At 40.4% G+C, this 17,683-nt stretch overlaps 2 protein-coding genes across 3 annotated transcripts; both read right to left on the reverse strand.

Annotated features, from left to right (window-relative positions):
• Positions 1 to 7,227: 7,227 nt before the first annotated feature.
• On the reverse strand, positions 7,228 to 12,418 carry LOC140354147 (uncharacterized). Of its 2 annotated transcripts, none has more exons than XM_072439058.1 (9): positions 12,141 to 12,418; positions 11,759 to 11,911; positions 11,481 to 11,586; positions 10,973 to 11,096; positions 8,501 to 10,819; positions 8,234 to 8,396; positions 7,998 to 8,160; positions 7,789 to 7,921; positions 7,228 to 7,493 (listed from the first exon to the last, which is right to left on the reverse strand). In XM_072439058.1, exons 1-9 carry the CDS (start codon positions 12,203 to 12,205, stop codon positions 7,327 to 7,329), a joined length of 3,393 nt encoding a protein of 1,130 aa, XP_072295159.1. In that variant the 5' UTR covers positions 12,206 to 12,418; the 3' UTR covers positions 7,228 to 7,326. The 2 variants fall into 2 exon arrangements, with proteins under 2 accessions (XP_072295159.1, XP_072295158.1); XM_072439057.1 differs by having other exon boundaries at positions 8,234 to 8,402.
• A 1,503-nt stretch (positions 12,419 to 13,921) lies between these two features.
• LOC140354224 (alkaline phosphatase-like) lies at positions 13,922 to 17,644 on the reverse strand. Its single transcript, XM_072439168.1, has 11 exons — positions 17,506 to 17,644; positions 17,083 to 17,199; positions 16,347 to 16,462; positions 15,985 to 16,159; positions 15,621 to 15,793; positions 15,420 to 15,545; positions 15,200 to 15,269; positions 14,977 to 15,111; positions 14,676 to 14,867; positions 14,477 to 14,596; positions 13,922 to 14,345 (listed from the first exon to the last, which is right to left on the reverse strand). Exons 1-11 carry the CDS (start codon positions 17,579 to 17,581, stop codon positions 14,077 to 14,079), a joined length of 1,569 nt encoding a protein of 522 aa, XP_072295269.1. The 5' UTR covers positions 17,582 to 17,644; the 3' UTR covers positions 13,922 to 14,076.
• Positions 17,645 to 17,683: the final 39 nt, after the last annotated feature.

The following is a 17,683-nucleotide window of genomic DNA, read 5'->3' on the forward strand; positions in this document are numbered from 1 at the left end:
TATTAAAGCACTTGAGAAACACAGAGAGACCGGCAACTAATGGATGTGTCTATTGATGTTCCCATTTAGCGGCACACTGTAAACGATAGGGCAATGATTGTGTTGAAGACGGGGAGGGGGGCGCTCGCCGATGATAATGATAAGGAAGGTTATTATTTGGCGCCCCGCGGAGTCTGGTTTTGGCAGAGATAGACAACCCCCATCTCTTCAGTCTGGAAGATATAATTCATTTTATGACACTATTGCCGCGAGTCTACTCTCCTCTCTTGTTTTCTAATGCGCAATAGTAAAAAAAACCCGAAAAAAACAAAAAACAAAAGCGACACAAATTTTACCGGCGATTAATATTTTAGGTCGCCCTTGAAATATTGATTCGCGCGCCAGTCTATTTCTTCCCCCCCAGTTGTTCTTGGGCGTGCGTTTGTCTTGTCAGTTTCAATAAATGTGCTATGAGGGATATGAATACAGTCAGGCAGTTGGCACAGAGCACCTCCAGCTGGACCCAGACCCCCCTGTACATGTGGGTTAGCCTGTGTGTGTGTGTGTGTGTGTGTGCTTTGGGGGATGAGGAGCAGAAAGGGGGGTGTACATGTCGTTTCGGATTTATCAACACCTCGACAACCTAAGCGAGGAAGTAGACAATGTGGCATGGCGTTTGGCACGTGACGGGCAGAAAGCCAACCGTCTCTCCTGCGTATCAGACCATTTATTATACATTATATAGACAGAGCGTTTGTAAATAATGTACACAGAATGAGTTACGCTTTCCGTTGAATGAAACAACAGACAGTTGGACGGCCGTATCCTGTTCTTAAAGTGAACTTCTTGAAGAACATTTAATCATATTTCGGAGACAAATTTGGAATCTGCAATAACAGTCCGTCCACATTTTTAAAGCGCAGCTGAAGCGTGAAATTGGGATGAAGTGGGTAGAGACATTCAGCAAACAGTCGAGGCCAATAAGCAAACCACAACATCCACGTTTAATTTCACATTTGTTTGATTGACACTACATCATGTCCAATCAGTTTCATTGTGTGATTCGATAAAACTCCTGTTGTGACTTTGGGCGTTAAAAAATTAACCAAATATGATCCGCATTTTGGTTTATCACAATTTTATGCCCTGGTTTTGCAGTTTCTCAATTCATCCAGGCTTGAGACCGACTTTATTTTCTTATTTATGGATTAAAAAGGTCAGATGAAGCTCGTTAGTTGCCATTCTTTTTATAATTGAGGCTTTGGGTCATACACAGCCATGACATACAGATCTTTTGGAAACACTCTGGACATGTCATTAGATTGAAAGTCAAAATATATGTAATCGAGCACTAGCTATCCTCATGTGAACTCCTGCCTCTACCCTTGCATTTAATATCCTAAGTTAATCGGATATTCTGTGTGTGTATGTTCTTATAATTGCAGGTCAAACCGCAGAGGAAGCGGAGAAGACACAATTGTGGCGCGTAGGAAATGGAGTCGCACGCACACACAGACACACGCACGCACACGCACACACAGACACACACACACACAGACACACACACACACACAAACACACACGTACACATACACCTGGAGGGGAAGAGCAGGTGAGTATTAAGTCAGGAAGCTAAACAGATCACGTCGCGGTGTGATATCAGCAGACAGGCAGACAGACAGAGGAGGCCGGCCTGTACCTGCAGGCGCTCGGCAACAGCTCACACAACACAAGCCTGGCCAGGAATGTCCTCCCCCTCCGGAGACAGCCACATGCGCCAGGGGAGGAGGGGGCACGGAGCTGAGGGACTGAGAGTGAACTGGAGCTGCAGTCGAAATGTGGTCAGAAAATCACATTCGGAGGGCGACATTTTGTTTCAAGATGCGAGGTGTTTAGCCGGGCTGCGTCGTGAACAAAATGCAACACCGTACTTTCTGCACTATAAAGCGCACTGGATTATAAGACGCACTGTTGTTGTTTTTTTGAGAAAATGAAAGTCTTTTCAGTGTGCCTTATAGTGCGGAACATACGGTATTTGATAACAATGCAGGGTTTTTAATAGATACCATGTGTACTATAGTGGAGTTAAAACTTAAAGATCCTTTAAAGGCTAAAATGCGACCCGTGTTGTATTCGGAAATTGGACTGGCACGAGGAATATATTGGCCGCGAGGACTCTTTATTGATGGATGGCCTCATAATATCAAATATAAACAAGGTGATTTTTACACAATTATTCATGATTACTGAGGCCATGACCAAAACAACAGTGAAACCCTTAATTTTCTTTCATTCCCATTGTCCCAACACATTACTATTCTTAAAGTTTGTGACCAGCTTCACAAAATCAAACTTTCTGGATGATAATGTGACAAAAACAGTCAGTTTGAAAAGTACATTACATTAATATGACATGTTTTGGACTAAAGATTTAATAAAGACCCTTGATTTAGTCACACATATTATTTTTAAGTTCTTTTAAGTTCAGTTGTGACCTGAATAACCAAGATAATATCGATTAACCTAATAATTTTGACATCTCCTGCACAATTACATTTTTGTATTCTATTTTTCAAGTTTTTTCACAAAATTAGCCAAAGTAATAGTAGTCCTCTACACCAAACGACATGTCATGTTCTTCACACAAACTTGCAATATTTCAAACTGTATCCATTCACACAGCAGCAGCAGCAGCAGCATCATTTATCATTGACAAGCCTATTGTTAGATGATGTAATTGGATCATCTTCTGAACACTTCATCTTTCTAAAATAACTGTTGTTGTTTGATAGTAATTGTTAAACTTTCGACAGTATCCGTTACATAAACCAGTTCGTCCAGTTATGCCTCCAAACCTTTTTTTGCTTGCTTCCTCCCGTCTGTCAACCCCTTTTCATCTAGCTGCCGCCATTCATTTATTTAATTATCTGCAACATTGAATTTCCCCCAAAAGCAGCCGCTCTGCGCGCAAAACCGCCGGATGCACTTATCTAAAAATTATTCCGTGGTTAAATGTCAGAGCTGTCGGTGCCATTAAGGCCAGTCCGGTTGAAGACAGGACACCCTCTCGCCTCCTCTTCCTCTGTCGCTTCCTATTTCTCCGGCTCCTTTGCTCGTCGTCAAATGCCCCTCCACTCATCCCGCTCCCCGCCCGGCCAGTCTGCTGCGAGGGCTGATGTTGCGGACCTTGTCATTCAGATTTGGGCCACATTGTCAGCTCGCGGGGCCCTCCTCTCCTCTCTCTCCTCTCTCCTCTCCTCCTCCCCTCCTCTCTCCTCGTCGAACCGGATCGTACTTCCTACTGTCATCCAGGTCCCGGGGCCAGACGAGACCTTATGAAGCGCAGTTCCTTTTCAACCACTTCTGTCAGGTCCGGCGCTGTCACTCAAATCAGATATTATTGTAGAGAGACGTCGCAGTAAGGCTCAGAGCAAGGACTGTGCTTTTTGGTCTGATTTGGTTCTAACTGGAGCTTTAACTAGGCCAGATTATGGGTTTTTCAACGGACAAATGCTGACAGTAAGACGGTTGAAGTCCCCAAACTTTAAATAATGGTGATTTGGAACAACACAACCATACATGACAGTAACATTCAATAATCTGTAGTTTTATCCATCGTATTTGGGAAGTTGTTGTCTTTTAAATGCACTTGAACATTGAATATATGACACAAATCAACACACTTTACATAATATATCATAGCCATTTCTCTGTCTCTCCATTGAAACTTATGGCATTCCCGTCTAACCAGAAATGCCAATTGCGAGGAACGGAAGCGCAGATCAGTCACAGCAGTAAAAAAAAGAAAGAAAGCCCAGTAAATTCCGTTAAATTCTCCCTGACACCGGCCCCACCTTCACGTCACTTCTCATAAACACTAAACAATCATCCGGCCGCATGTTGACTCACACTTTACTCTTGTGTGCGTCAAATCTATTGTGGCTTTTTGCAGCGCCCATAAAAGTGTTCCTCGTAGTCATAAAATATTGTGTAACGCATACCACATCTTCAGAGCCTTTCTCAAATCCGTCAAACCGGTTCTGCTTCTCAACGACACGCCGCGCTCCACGGATGGCACGGCGGGTCAACCATTTGGAAGCATGTCTCGTGTGTAACCTACAGTAAGTGATGCGCTTCGGTTGCCGCGTTCCGCTTTGCAGCCCGGGCCCAGGTGCGTTGTTTACTAAAAAAAACACTATGAGTCAGGAGTTTCGAGATGACTTCCTCTCTTAACCCTCTCTTTAAAAGTGTTTCCCGTTCACGGTTCAGCCCGAGTGTCATAATGAGTCTGTGGCATGGAATGGAGCAGAGCGGGCTGCAGTTTGTTTAGCCAGACGAAGAGAGGAAAAAATGCTATGAAATGAGGCGCAGCAAAACACAGGTAAGCATTTTAAGAATGTCATTGTGTTGTGTTGAAAAGAGGGGGGGAAATGCGCTTTGAAATGGCAAAGATTTGTCTGTAGTTACTATACACATTTCGGCTATTACGTAAATCTGTTGTAAAATAGGGTAAAAGTAAATACATAAGGCAAGGCAAGTTTATTTGTAGAGCACATTTCATACACAAGGCACAAGGCAATTCAAAGTGCTTCACACAGCAGGAAAAATGCATTAAAATCACAAAGAAATTACAGAAACAGAAATACAATAAAATTAACTAAATAAAAAATTAAAATTAAAAAAACACCTAGCCAAATCCAAATTTATCTGACCACATTGGCAGGCATTCCAGACACTCCTTCCCATATTTATTTGACATTGCAGCATGACAGGTGTCTCCGGGATGGACACATCATTTTTAGATTGATTTGTTCCCATATCTGCGCACTTTCTGCAAACTGCACACGCCTGTGCTGAGCGTATGTTTCTTTACCGACGACTCTCTCATCGACGCTTTGTTTCTTTACCGACTGACCTAAATACACATGATCATCTTTTAAGTGTGTATTTTTGTGTTTATAGTGGTTAAATATGCTTTTACATTGTCATTAGGTCTATATATCCTCGGGTCTATATCTCATTTAGTCTTCTTTATATTGTTGTTGGATCCTGAAATGTTTACCAGGCGCATATGTCACATTTTTGTAACTTTACCTTGACACAAACACGTGGTGAAATGATTGGACAAATGCATACAGCTATAAATGAAACATCCTCGCTCCTACAGTGGCGGCCCCTTGGTGTCCCTGTCCAAACAACTCTGTACCTCACTCTAATTAATAAGGTGATAACGAATGTGTTACCGGGAGCTATTTGAGTGTCTTGTCTTCGAGTAGGGCAGAATTTAGCCTGTCCCACCGCCGCCCAGAGGAATGAGTCACTCCGTGTGCATCCCTAAGCAGACTGTCATCGCCTGTCACCATCAGGCCCCTGCTCGCCCCGGTGAACATTCAACGCTGTCGGTGAGTTTGAGCTAAATGAAGAAAACCATCGACCGTTGACTGTACCCTGTGGCTGAGTGTTGTCACTGCAAATCTGCAGCAACAGGAAAAAAGAAAGAAAGAAATAGGCAAAGGAAATAAGAAAAAAAAATGACAAAGAGACACACACAAATGAGTTTCACAGAGTTGTTATGCATGCGCAGGACTAAGTGGAGCAAAAGGAGATCTTCCTTCCAGGCGTTTCACAACAAAGGTCACAATCAACATTCATTGCTGTCGGTGGGTTTAACTGTGTGGAAGAGCTCACTGAACGATGAATGCAACTGTGTCCCAGATTTCTACCGCAGCTGAGCCGAGCGTCAAAGGCGTTATTTACCTCCTCTGATGTCAGAACTGTGGCTGTGGCGCAAACTGAGCGCACATTCACGTTGGATTTTGATGAGTGGAGCTGGAGGGTTTTGGCATCCTGCATCAGAGGGCAATGGGGACCTTTAAAGTTAAAGTTAAACTGCCTGTATGTTGCCTGTGTCCTTATGATTAGAGTTGTTTTGTATTTGTTGTGTTTATTTCTTTGAATAAAAATGAGATCGTGATTATCCTGTGCTTTGTCTTCGTTTATCATATTCATACGTTTGTTAGTGGTTTAATAGCATGATGAGAGTATTAAAGGTGCATTAAGTGATCTCCATGGAGACAAGTAGGTGATGCCACAGGTCAGATCTGTGAAGGGGCAAGCCTTTAACAGTAAAAATGTGCATTTCTTCAAAGTATACAGCCTAGTTAAAGAGCTAGATAAGTTTAATGATTTACTAATAACATCTCAATGGAGACAAACAGATGGCAGAATTACCACCGGAAAAGTTGCCTCTAGAGTGAGTAAAATAACAGTTTGGGTGGGTACTGCCTTGTACCATACAATAAGTATACTCATACATACAAATACATTTCCTCTTTAAAATTAGTGTTAAAGTTTATTAGAATTATATTATTTGGATTATGTAGAATATCAAATTCCACTGGAATTTCATCCTAACAATTCCCTTAGTATAAATAAATATAACACTGATAAGGTTGATAAGTGTAAGTCATATTTTTTAATTGAATTAAAGTTAATCTCAGCATTGATCAAATACAGCGAAGAAGTCAGTCACGATACATTGTCGTCACAAAATTTTGAGCACAGGCCTACTTTATACTAATACTTCCTGTACGGCTGTAAGCAATTAGAGCTAATGCATGCTCATGTCCAAAAGCCTTGTAATGACTGCATTAGACCACTAGAGGGAGACCAAGACCACAAGAATTTCTCCAGTTCTATTTATTCTAGGCAAAAACCTCTAAGATATGCAAATACAAGAACACAGTAGAAAATGGCTTTTCAGTAGGACGGTCTGGGACAAAAAAGAAATAGGCTGTATGATAATGATTAAAAATACCAATGTTAGCCTGCTATTATACACAACTTATTACCGTAATAATGCATCTGTGATTACAACATATCTTCCTGGAAATGCCAAAGGCCAGAACTGATAAAACATTGTGATTTAGTATTTCATTAGTAAGTTAAATGGTTAGTATGATGATTTATCTATTAAAAACATGAAACCTAATTTTAGACTATGCTACCAAGTCATTTAGGTAACACTACAACCAATAAAATGTACATGTACAGTAGCTTTGTCTTTTCTTTTTTTTTTTTATAAAACACTGCTGTTTCCCTCGAAACACGTAAACATTAAACATGATTCCACTTGTATGTAGAATCAGATCAGCTGCCAGCTTACCAATATATAGTATAAAAATATCTTACCTGAATTACTAACATGTAAAAACAGAATCAACAAAAAGGATCATAGAAGGACCTGAGCATAATGGACCCGTTATAAAAGAAGAAACCAAAAACTCCCTATATATTTACACTGTAGCGCTAACATTTAGGCATAGAAACGTTGCTGATAGATAAGGGTCATTGTCTGATATCTGCTGGTCTGAGCTGCCTCTCGCCCTCAGCCAGAAAGATCTGCATGGCTCTGTAGAGAAGGTGGATGCCCAGCTCCTTCTTCCTTCTTTGCTGCCAGTTGGACACTATTCCATAATAATCTCCTCTCTTCTGGTTGGTCAGCATTTTGAGGCCTGTGATTTAATAAAAGACAGGTCAATTCAAATAAAGTAGCAGTAAAACAATAAAGTTAGATATAAACAAATATTTCATGCACCAATATATGGAGGAGGTTCGAGGTCCAAAACCAAAATATCTACATGATTGATCATTGTATAAAGATTATGTTCATTGCTAAGATAATATAAGATATGCCTTTATTGTCCACACATGGGGAAATGCGAGTAGATACAGAAGAAAAGAACAGATAACTTATATCTGCTATGTCTACAGTCTATCACATTAAAAGAAAACAACAACAAAAATTACCCATAGCTTCCACCATGCAGGCCTCTCTGGTGTAGGCTTCCACTGGGATGACGTTTTGGAAACAATGCAGCGAAATGACACCCTGGCCAGCGTTCCACACCTGCAGGATGTGGTCCACTTTGCGACACAGTTTCTAAATAAAAAGTCAAACAAAAATGGGAAAGTTACCCACAATGATTTGCCAAGCGCGTGTGTGTGTGTAACCTTACCTTAGCGCTTTTCTCCCCTTTGTAGTACTCCAGTGCCTCATACAGATGGTTGTATGGACGGGAGCGCTTCCCTTTACCTACATAGAATACTGCATTTACAAATGTCTTGAAACATTCGTGTGGGGTCATGGTGTGGCTGCGAAACGGAAGGTTGTTGGTGACCCTGGAGTAAAGCAGAAAACATACAATTATGATTTGTTCTATTTTAGTGAAACCCAAAACGAAAGATGATGCACCTTGGATCCAGCAGAAGGTAGTTGAAGCAGGATTTTATGATGCCTTCTCTCCATTTCCTGTTCTGATCTGGTTGTTCAAATTGTTGACACAGAGCCTGTTCATCGTCCTGGCACTGAGGCAACTCAAATGTCCTTAAGACTCGACATAGTTCTGAGCTGAAACCTAAATCTGTGAATACAAACTTGTCAATGCTTTAGTTAGTTGTAGAATATGAATAGTACATTTTTTATGATTTTTTTTAATGGCAAAACCCATTGCCCACTGACCTGATTGTGTCTTGTCCAAGTGCTTTTGATGATTTGGAGGTTGTGTCTTTGACTCCAGTATGAGGCGACACAGTCTGCGCATGTAGGTGGGCCTTGTTCTCCTGCTGATTGGTCCAGGACTCTCCCCCAACTCCAACAGTCTTATTCGCAGCTCTTTGTCCGTCAGGCCTCTAGTCTCAGGTAGAACCACCACATCGCTGTCACTCGAGCCATTTTGTTGTACTGCTTTTGGCTCCTGGTTCTCCTTCTCTTTAACCTTGACAACATCTCTGTGCATAGAGCGCCAGTCGTACAAAATGGTCTCGTCGCTGCTGGAGCTGAGGGAAGTGTTAGCTGTAGGAGGGATGTGGGTCTCTATGAACGTATGCCCTTGTTCTGCATCGGTGTAGAGGAACTCCACAGGCTCCTCCACATCGTCGATATGGGGGCGTCCTCCAGGTGTGTAGGAGATATTGGCTAAGCTCTGCGGCCTGCACCAGCCAGACAGTCTGCTCATGCTGTATCGTGGGGTGCATCCAGTGCCTGGGGTGCATGGGGGATCAGAGTCCTCTCGAGATCTCCTCGGGGAGAAATAGCTGGAGCTGGATGAAGAGGACACAGATTCAGGCTGAGAGCTACAGTCTTCTGTTATCCAGACTTCATCCTCTTTTGGACAGTGCTCTGAGGTTTTACACATATCTTTATGCACATTATCTTTCCCATCATCTGTACTTGTAAGATCGTCAGTCAAGAAATCCTTATTGTCTGAAGCTTTGTTTTTTATTGCTTTGACAATCTCAGCAAAATTCCTTTCATATGAATCCATAATTTCAGTTTTTTTATCAAAAAGGACTGAGTCACCTTGTGTTTCAACAAATGGAATAGTGTCATTGACGGTCTTGGAGAGAATGATAGTATCTGATTGGCTACCGCTGACACTGGAGCTGGCTCTAAAAGTGCTAGATTGTGTGTCTTCGTAATATGTTGGCACAAAGTCTCCTTCGTTGTTGTTGACGGGATAATATGTTGTAGGGCTTGCTGTGTGGATACCATTGTAATTGCTTTCACTGCACCGAGAGCGTGGCGTCTGTCTGCGAGATCGGACAGGTGTAGGTGGAAGAGTGTCCTCAAAAAGAGCGGAGGTGACCAAGAGACTCTCTGGTGTTCTACTTGTCCTCATTGAGCAGCGACTCAAGCGGGAGTGTGTCCTGCCCGTTACAAAAGGACTAGATATGAAAGACAGATCCTGGTCAAACTGATCCGCTAAGGTGTTTCCTGTCACTGGTTTTACATCATCTGCAATATCACAAAGGGAAGTTGCATCATTGTTTTGGTGATTTGCTTCTGACAAGGCCAAGTTATCAGAAAAATGTTCTATGTGTTTACATTTTGAACCAGGCTGAGGATAGAGCTGCAAAAGTTGAGGATTCTCTTGTTTGTCTTCTCCCATTGCGTCTGTAAAGTCTTTGAATAAATTATTTCCTTGGCATTTGTCTGCAACAGGATGAGGTACAAGTTTTTCTGGATCTTCTAAAGTACTTGTGTAATGGTCACTATCACAGCTACTGTAATGGCTACTTGTAGTTCCGCTGCTGCTGCTGCTGCCGCCACTGCCCAGCTTCTCAGTCTGAAGTGTTTTGCCATTTTCAGGCTGCTGTTCCTCTTTATCGTTGTCGACTAAAGCACTTCGACTAATCATGGTTTTCTCCAGGTCCTCCTCTGTGCTCTCACTGCTTCCCCGACTGAACACAAATACATGGTCCGGCGAGGTGACATCAATGCCCTGCGTCTGAAAAACTGTGGCCATGCGCTCTCCGTCCAAAAAGTCAGAGTATTCTGTTGGGTCAAAGGGCAAACTCGGAGGGGTGGCTTCAGCAGATGGTTGGTTGTGAGTTTCTGGACTAAACACAGGAAAATATTCATCTGCATCTCTGAAAGTGACACTTTTCCTACTATTTTGCTGGGTAGGAATAACTGGAAATGTCTCCCTTTTCAATGGGGAGATTCTGTGATCATCTGTCCATAAATCATGCTCCTTAACAACTGATAAGGCACCCATTCCGACAGTTGACATGCGTGTGCTTGATAAAATGGAGGGTCCCTCAAGCGCCCAACTGTTCCACTCCTGACTATATCGTTTTTGATCATCCTTGTCAGAAAGTCTGTGCGACAGTCCTCTTCCATATGGTTTGTTATTTATGTTACACGTGTTGAAAAATGAAGAGCGTCTTGTGCTGCTTAAAGGCGCTTCACCAAAGTCACTGATCCTCGATGAATGAGAGCTAAAGCTAAACTCTGAGTCCGGGTAGCTGGATGTGTCAGTTTGGTCGGAATACAAACCTGTGGGGGGAAGAAAAGAAACAATTTAACACAAAAAGATTTGTAAATGAAATTGGTTCAATCAACAATCATTAATAAGGACACAGTATATTATCATGAGTATCTGAATGGTTTTGAGGACTATTTTGAATGTTAGAAATCAAGTACACTTACAGTAAGAAAAGCGAGGCAGGTCCTCTTCTTCTGTATCTCCTGAATCTGTCTCATGCTCTTGAAGAAACTGCGCACATTTTCTATTATCTTGTTGCTCCGCAAGCTGCCGTGGTGTGTTCCCATCCTAAATTATTTTAAAAGTTATTTATATACATATAAAATAACAGGAAAGTAATTAATAAAATGCCTTAAGTCAACAGCTAAATGTATTTGTTCAATCATTTATTTTCTACCACTTGTTCCTTTTCGGGGTTGCGGGTGACTGGAGCCTATCCCAGTGACTTTGGGCCTTAGGCGGGGTACACCCTGGACAGTGGCCAACTTGTCGCAGGGCCAACAGACATAGACATAGACACACATAACCAGTCACTCTCACTTCACTCTCACATTCATTCACTAGGGCCAATTTAGAGTTACCAATTTTGCCTAACACATGCATGTCTTTGGATTTATAATAAATAAATATGAATAAAATACAATATGGCCAAAATAAAAAATATATATTTACGTTGTCTGTCAAGTTGGGGTTCCCTCCATTGGTCAAAAGAAGTTTCAAATTTTGATAGCATCCCCAAACTGCAGCGATGTGAAGAGGCGTCAGCCCATCTGAAGATCTAGATTTAAAAAGAAAACCATCAAAAGTGAATTCCATTGGGTAGCATAAGATATTATTTTGGCAGTCATGAAGTACAAATAATAATAGTAGTTGGCGATAATGGATTTTGTCAAAAATGTATTAACCTGATCACCATCAACACATTTAATTTGTATAACTTCTGTTCATACTTGACATTTGGGTTTACTCCATTCTGAAGCAGCAATTTTAAACAGTGCAGATTTTTCTCAGTCTCTTTGCCAACAGCCAGATGGATGGCAGCCACTCCTCTGCTGCTCACTGCATCAGCCTTCGCCCCTTGGGTCAGGAGAAGCTGCACGGATCTGTAAAGAAAGGCAGCATTACGCCAAACTGTATAATGTGTTATTGGAGTCAAGTTAAAATAAATAAATCATAATAAATAGTACGTGTTACTTTATTATATTATATCATAACCAATGATCTAGTTTGCAATACAGCTAGCTTTAGCAGAGCTCACTCTCTCAGTATAAACATTACCACATGTCCCATCAACAACAAAGGGCATGTCTGGACGTGACAAGTGGCTTTTACCTGGGGTCTCCATCATTTACTGCTTTGCAAAGTTCACTTTCGAGCCTCTTCGTCTTTCGGTCCATGGTCAAAGATCCAGGTCAGTTTATAGCTCAATAATAACTACTGAGACTCCTTCTCCAACATAGTTTACCTCAGTTCTGTAGCATGCTAGTGCTAGCATAGCTAATACGACCTCAGAGGCGAATGGAACACAATCCGTACTCATGCATAACATTTAACTCGACCTCCTTAACGCCAACATAACACGATCTATAATTCGGCTCTTTGTGTGTATTTCATGATTTTGTAAATATGTGGATTAAATTTCCCTCCACGAACACTGATTTCCTCCTTTTCTTACACAAACAGGAAGTCCCGCTCACCCTTAGCTCCAATTGGACACCGCTGGAGCTGTACATAGCTTTCAGCCAATCAAAAGCTTCATTTCAATTATCAAACAAAGTCTATTAAAAATACGTGGATCTGCTATGGTAAAAAAAAAAGAGAGTTGCATTTCCTGATATTTCTGTTTGTGAATAAAAAAAAATGTAGCAACCAAAATGAAGAAATTCACAACATAAGAAAAGCCTTTCTTTTTGTCAATTGCAGGATTCTCTAAATAACAAGCAACATATTTTAAAGTGCGTATGATAGGTTTTCATAATTTTATAATTTTGACTTTATTTAGTATATTTAAACCTGTTGAAACTGTAATGATAGCCTTAACACTAATCAAGTAGCTATTGTGTTGAAAATAACAGGAAATGACATCACACTTGGGCCAATGATTGACATCCCAGCTTTATGCACATAAGAAACTACTTTTTTGATCCATTTAAAACAATAATTCAACAAAATAAAAGGGCTCTCATTTTGGTTTCTCAAAAAAAAAAAAAAGTCAAATAGTCGCTAATTTTCTAGTGGGATGTAATTGATTACAAACAGGAGGTACAACTATACACCTGAAAAATTGCTATTCTGGGATATTTTTAAAATATACTTATTTTAACATTTTTGTTAAATTGGTCATCCAACCTGTCTTAGGCATTTTAATGTAAGACAATTGCATATTTCAATGTTATAAGAATATAGTTACTCATATCAGCCCATTTTTTTTAACAACATCACAATAAAAAAAATAAGTGATCCAAAGTTTCTTAAGTTATTTGACTGAATTATTTTTTGTCATTCTCAGTAAAACTGGAGACCCAAGAGTTGATGGTGAATTTTATGAAGAATGTTATAATGTATTTCTCAAATTTTATTTAAATCCAGTATTTCATTTGTTGGATTTCATATAGCGCATGTTAAATTAAATGGTTGCAGTCTACCTTTTACAGATTATTTGTTGAGGAACAAAGTATAAAACTATAACTGTATGTTTTGTCAAAAGCTACACACATCCACAAGCAAGTTGGATGAAGTGTCTTGCCCAAGGACACTATGCACTACCGCTCCACCTGGCTTTCTAAGCTTAGCTTCAAGGATCTGACGTGATCGAGCATTGACAAGTTGCTTTTGGTACAATATTTTATTTAGTACACATATATTTGTTTTAATATCATACAATGTGAATCTCATTTATGTAGAATGCCCTTTGCTCTTTTGGAATTGCTGTTGTTGTGCTTTGCTGTTTGTTGAAGTAGAAAATGGTGGATGGGTTGGTCTGCCCGAACCCTGGATTATTTATAACCTGCTTTTTTGCAGGTTTTCAATGATGTCAAATTATTTTTGTACACTGACTGACTGACAAGCTATCAAGTACTGTCATTGTCATATAATTCTACATGTATTTAATATAAATAAACCAAAATTACTATGACAAAGGTGGTTATTTGCAAAACAGTTGATTTAAAACATATTTTCATATCAATTGTGGCACTCATCACACCTCCAGACAAAGTTTAAATAATGTATACGAATAGTGTTTTTCTGTAGAATTAAACATTAAACTTTAGAAAGTGCTGAAATAAAGCAAGACGCCAATTAACACCAGCAGCAGACTGGAGTGCACTGGAGCTGCATGGTTGGGTTCAGGTAGTTTGCACTCTTCATAGGGCTCGACACAGGAGGCATAGGCCATGACGTGTGCAATGTAACTCTGTTCTTGGACTCCGTGAAAAAGATGAGCCATGGGGCCTTTGGCAAAGATGGCCACATCTTCAATGCCATGGGTTTCTGAGTCCAGAGGGACAGGGGCCTGCTGCCGGTAGTCCTTGTCACCTGGAGAGATAAAAGATGTTGAAAATGCTTGCGTGTTGCATGATGCTTAGTCTTCTCTGCACTCTACCAGAGTTTACCACAAGAGGGGGATACTGCATCACTATTATCATTTGAGTATAACTGGGACTTACTTGAAATAGTTTCATTTATATCTGGACGAGTTCCATTATAACCAATTTGGTATCCGGGTCCATTTCCATACACTGCCGTAGTGAAGGGCTTCATGTCGTCAGCTTTTGAACGAGACAGCCCTGTTCCATGAAACACATGTAGACTTGTGATAGTGTTCAAATGTACTCACCAAATGCCTTACTACTTTTAAAGGTTTACCCAGCACTGGATTCCCTCTGGCAGAATATCCTCCAAAGGCAAAGACATGGGAATGGTCAGCAGTGACCACAGTCAGGGTGTCCAGCTCATTGGTGAGTTCAGCTGCTCGACCAATGGCTTTATCAAACTCAATTGTTTCGTATAGAGATCGTTTTGCTCTTCCTGCGTGATGGCCGTGATCGATTCTCCCCCTTATTGAGAACACACAATGTAATTTAGATTTTTATATTGTCTTTGAATAACAGGAATGTATTACTTATAATGAGCAAACATGAAGACACAAAATGTCAGTGACACTTATCTTCTACAAAAAGGAAAAAGCCCTTGGGGTTTTTGGACAGAATCTGGATAGCTTTCTCCACCATCTCACTAAGAGATGGGTCCGTGGCCGGATCACGATCCAACTCATAACGGAGGTCTTTAGTCTCAAACAACCCTATATGCACACAGTAAATTGAAAATATTTAAAGCACCTGCTGATATGATCTATCTAATTCAATGTAAACTTCTCCAGTTGCTCTTACCCATCAGAAAGTCTGTATTTGTAGCCTTGACCTTATCAAACTCTGCTTTGTTCCAGACATATTGTGCCCTCTGTAAAATTACATCAAATGAAAATGCTTGAAAAGGACTTTAGAAATATATTAGCAAATATTTACATGCAAATAATATAATGTAAAATATTTTGAAATGTATTTATGATGGGATAATAGGTTGTACTTTATCACATCTATTGATTCTTACCTTTTTATTCTTCAACCACTCCGTTATGAGATTCTGTCCATCTAGTCTGTCTCCCATTGTTGTTGGATACTCAGGGTCTGGTACATTCATGGGAAACATGTACTGACGTCCTCCACCAAGGATTACCTGCAGTAACCAAAGGGCATTATTTACATCTAATCTGAGCATATATTTTAGACTATTTCTCTATGAGCTAATTACATTGATTTCTGTGTTGTGAATCAGCTGATAGGCCACATCCCGGCAGCCGTTTTTGACCGCCTCATCGGGCAGGTCAGCATCTGAGTACCAGCTTCGGTCGGCAGAGTGAGCATAAGATGCTCCAGGAGAAGCATGCTGGACTCGAGTGGTGGTAACTATTCCCACGGATTTTCCTAAAGCAAAGAGCAGTGAAGTCATTATTTAACAAACTCACCAGTGTAAGTTTGTAAAAGTATCATCATGAAGATCGTGGCTATAGATTAGATAGACAGACAAATATAAACATGTTTCACTATTGGGATGCACAAAGTTCATGTGTTGGCAATGCAATTTGAACCTTGTCATGTTAATATTTTAAACTTACCAGCTTGCTTGGAGCGATGTAGGATAGATGTAACTTCATTGCCAAAGGAAGCATTACAGTTGGATCTTGGAGTGGCAGCAGTGACACCCAGAGTCCCATAGTTTGCTTTTACGCCACACAAATACGCTGTGGCTGTGCCAGCGCTGTCTGGCATCTGCTGGTCTACATTGTATGTCTATTTCAATGACACAGTTCTATTACTTTTCATATTAAGTGATTAAGTGATGATAATGTATTGCCTTGATTTTATGGGAAAGAACTTAAGGCGGGAATGTTGCAAAGGGCAATATAAATAAGGGTTGATTGATTGGTAATGGTTATTAATTTAATAATTCATCTTGATAGCCCTATTATGTACTTACCTTAGATAGGGCAAGGTGAGGAAATGTATCCATGACTAAACTGGTCTCTTCCCCTGAATGCCCTGCCAGCTGCCCTTTGAGGATCCTAGCTGCGGTCACTGTGGGGACACCCATTCCTGCGCACAGGTGCACATGCACCTAAATGTTAGGTAATATTGAGAACAACATGGCTATTGTGCTGCATGAACCATAAGCTCAAGCTGATGTTGAACTCAATATAGCAGCGACGATTAAGTAGTGCATTTTCTGTTTGTAAATCTAGAGTGGCTTCAAGGACAGAAGTTCATTTATCATGTGACTATAACAAGATTCATATCGTATATTTCTACACACTCATAAAGACACAATATTTTAAAAGTTGTCAACGAAGCCAAAGTTCTTATCTCCGCTTGAGTTAAGGCCACTAGAGCAATTATCTTTTTGCGTGGGGTGATTATCTGTTACTGATCAATCCCAAACATAGATAAACTCCTGGGCTATCAGCAATTTGTGGGATCATGGCTGCCATTAGTAAGCATAAAATTACAATGAACAGTTTTTTCTCCTGAGGAACCTTCAACCTTCCTTGAAAATAGTTTGTTTCCGTTTTACATCATATGGATAGTAATTGAACTAAATACAAACAAAGTAGCTGTCTGTAACTTGGTGATGTTTTATAATTGGCAAGGGCTTGCAGAAGAATCATACAGCTTTATACGCGGTTGGTTAAGAAATGAGAAGATTTAGTGAGACTCACCATCCCCCAGGAAAAGGATGACGTTCTTGGCCTTGTGCAGATTAGGCTGGATATTGATTGCTGTGTGAAGAGCCTGCTTCGCTTTGTTGTTCCAGTAACTGGCATGAAGTTCCTCCTCTGTTTGAGTGAAATTGTAATCATAACATGATATTTTAATACAAGTAGCTTAATTTTGCTCTGCTTTGCAACAAACTATTTGTAATATACTGGACACAGCAGAGGACTTTTAAGTTGGTCCAAAGTGTGAAATTCTATGTTGCATAAAAGGCTTTTGTGTTCTTATATTACATAAAAATACTCCACGTTCTGCTATTGTTTTTACTTAGTTCTCAACCCTTAAAATAAAAATCTCTCTAGCAGTTTAAATTGCTTCAACAATTTGTCATCATCTCTCTTTTAATCATCATCATAAGAAAGACTTACCAGAATAACATGTTCCCTGCTCCACCAAAGTAAATAACAATAATCCAATAAAAAATAATATCTCTTTGTAAGCCATGGTGTATACTATATGTGAAAAAAAATCTATTTGAACAGAACAGTGCCCTCGCTCACACTTTATAGCAGCAGGTGGAGGGTAAAGGGCACTTGGAGCACTTCT

Source organism: Eucyclogobius newberryi, unplaced genomic scaffold (assembly GCF_026437365.1).
Source record: "Eucyclogobius newberryi isolate DKJ021-1_F unplaced genomic scaffold, fEucNew1.0.hap1 SCAF_9, whole genome shotgun sequence".
NCBI lineage: Eukaryota > Metazoa > Chordata > Actinopteri > Gobiiformes > Gobiidae > Eucyclogobius > Eucyclogobius newberryi.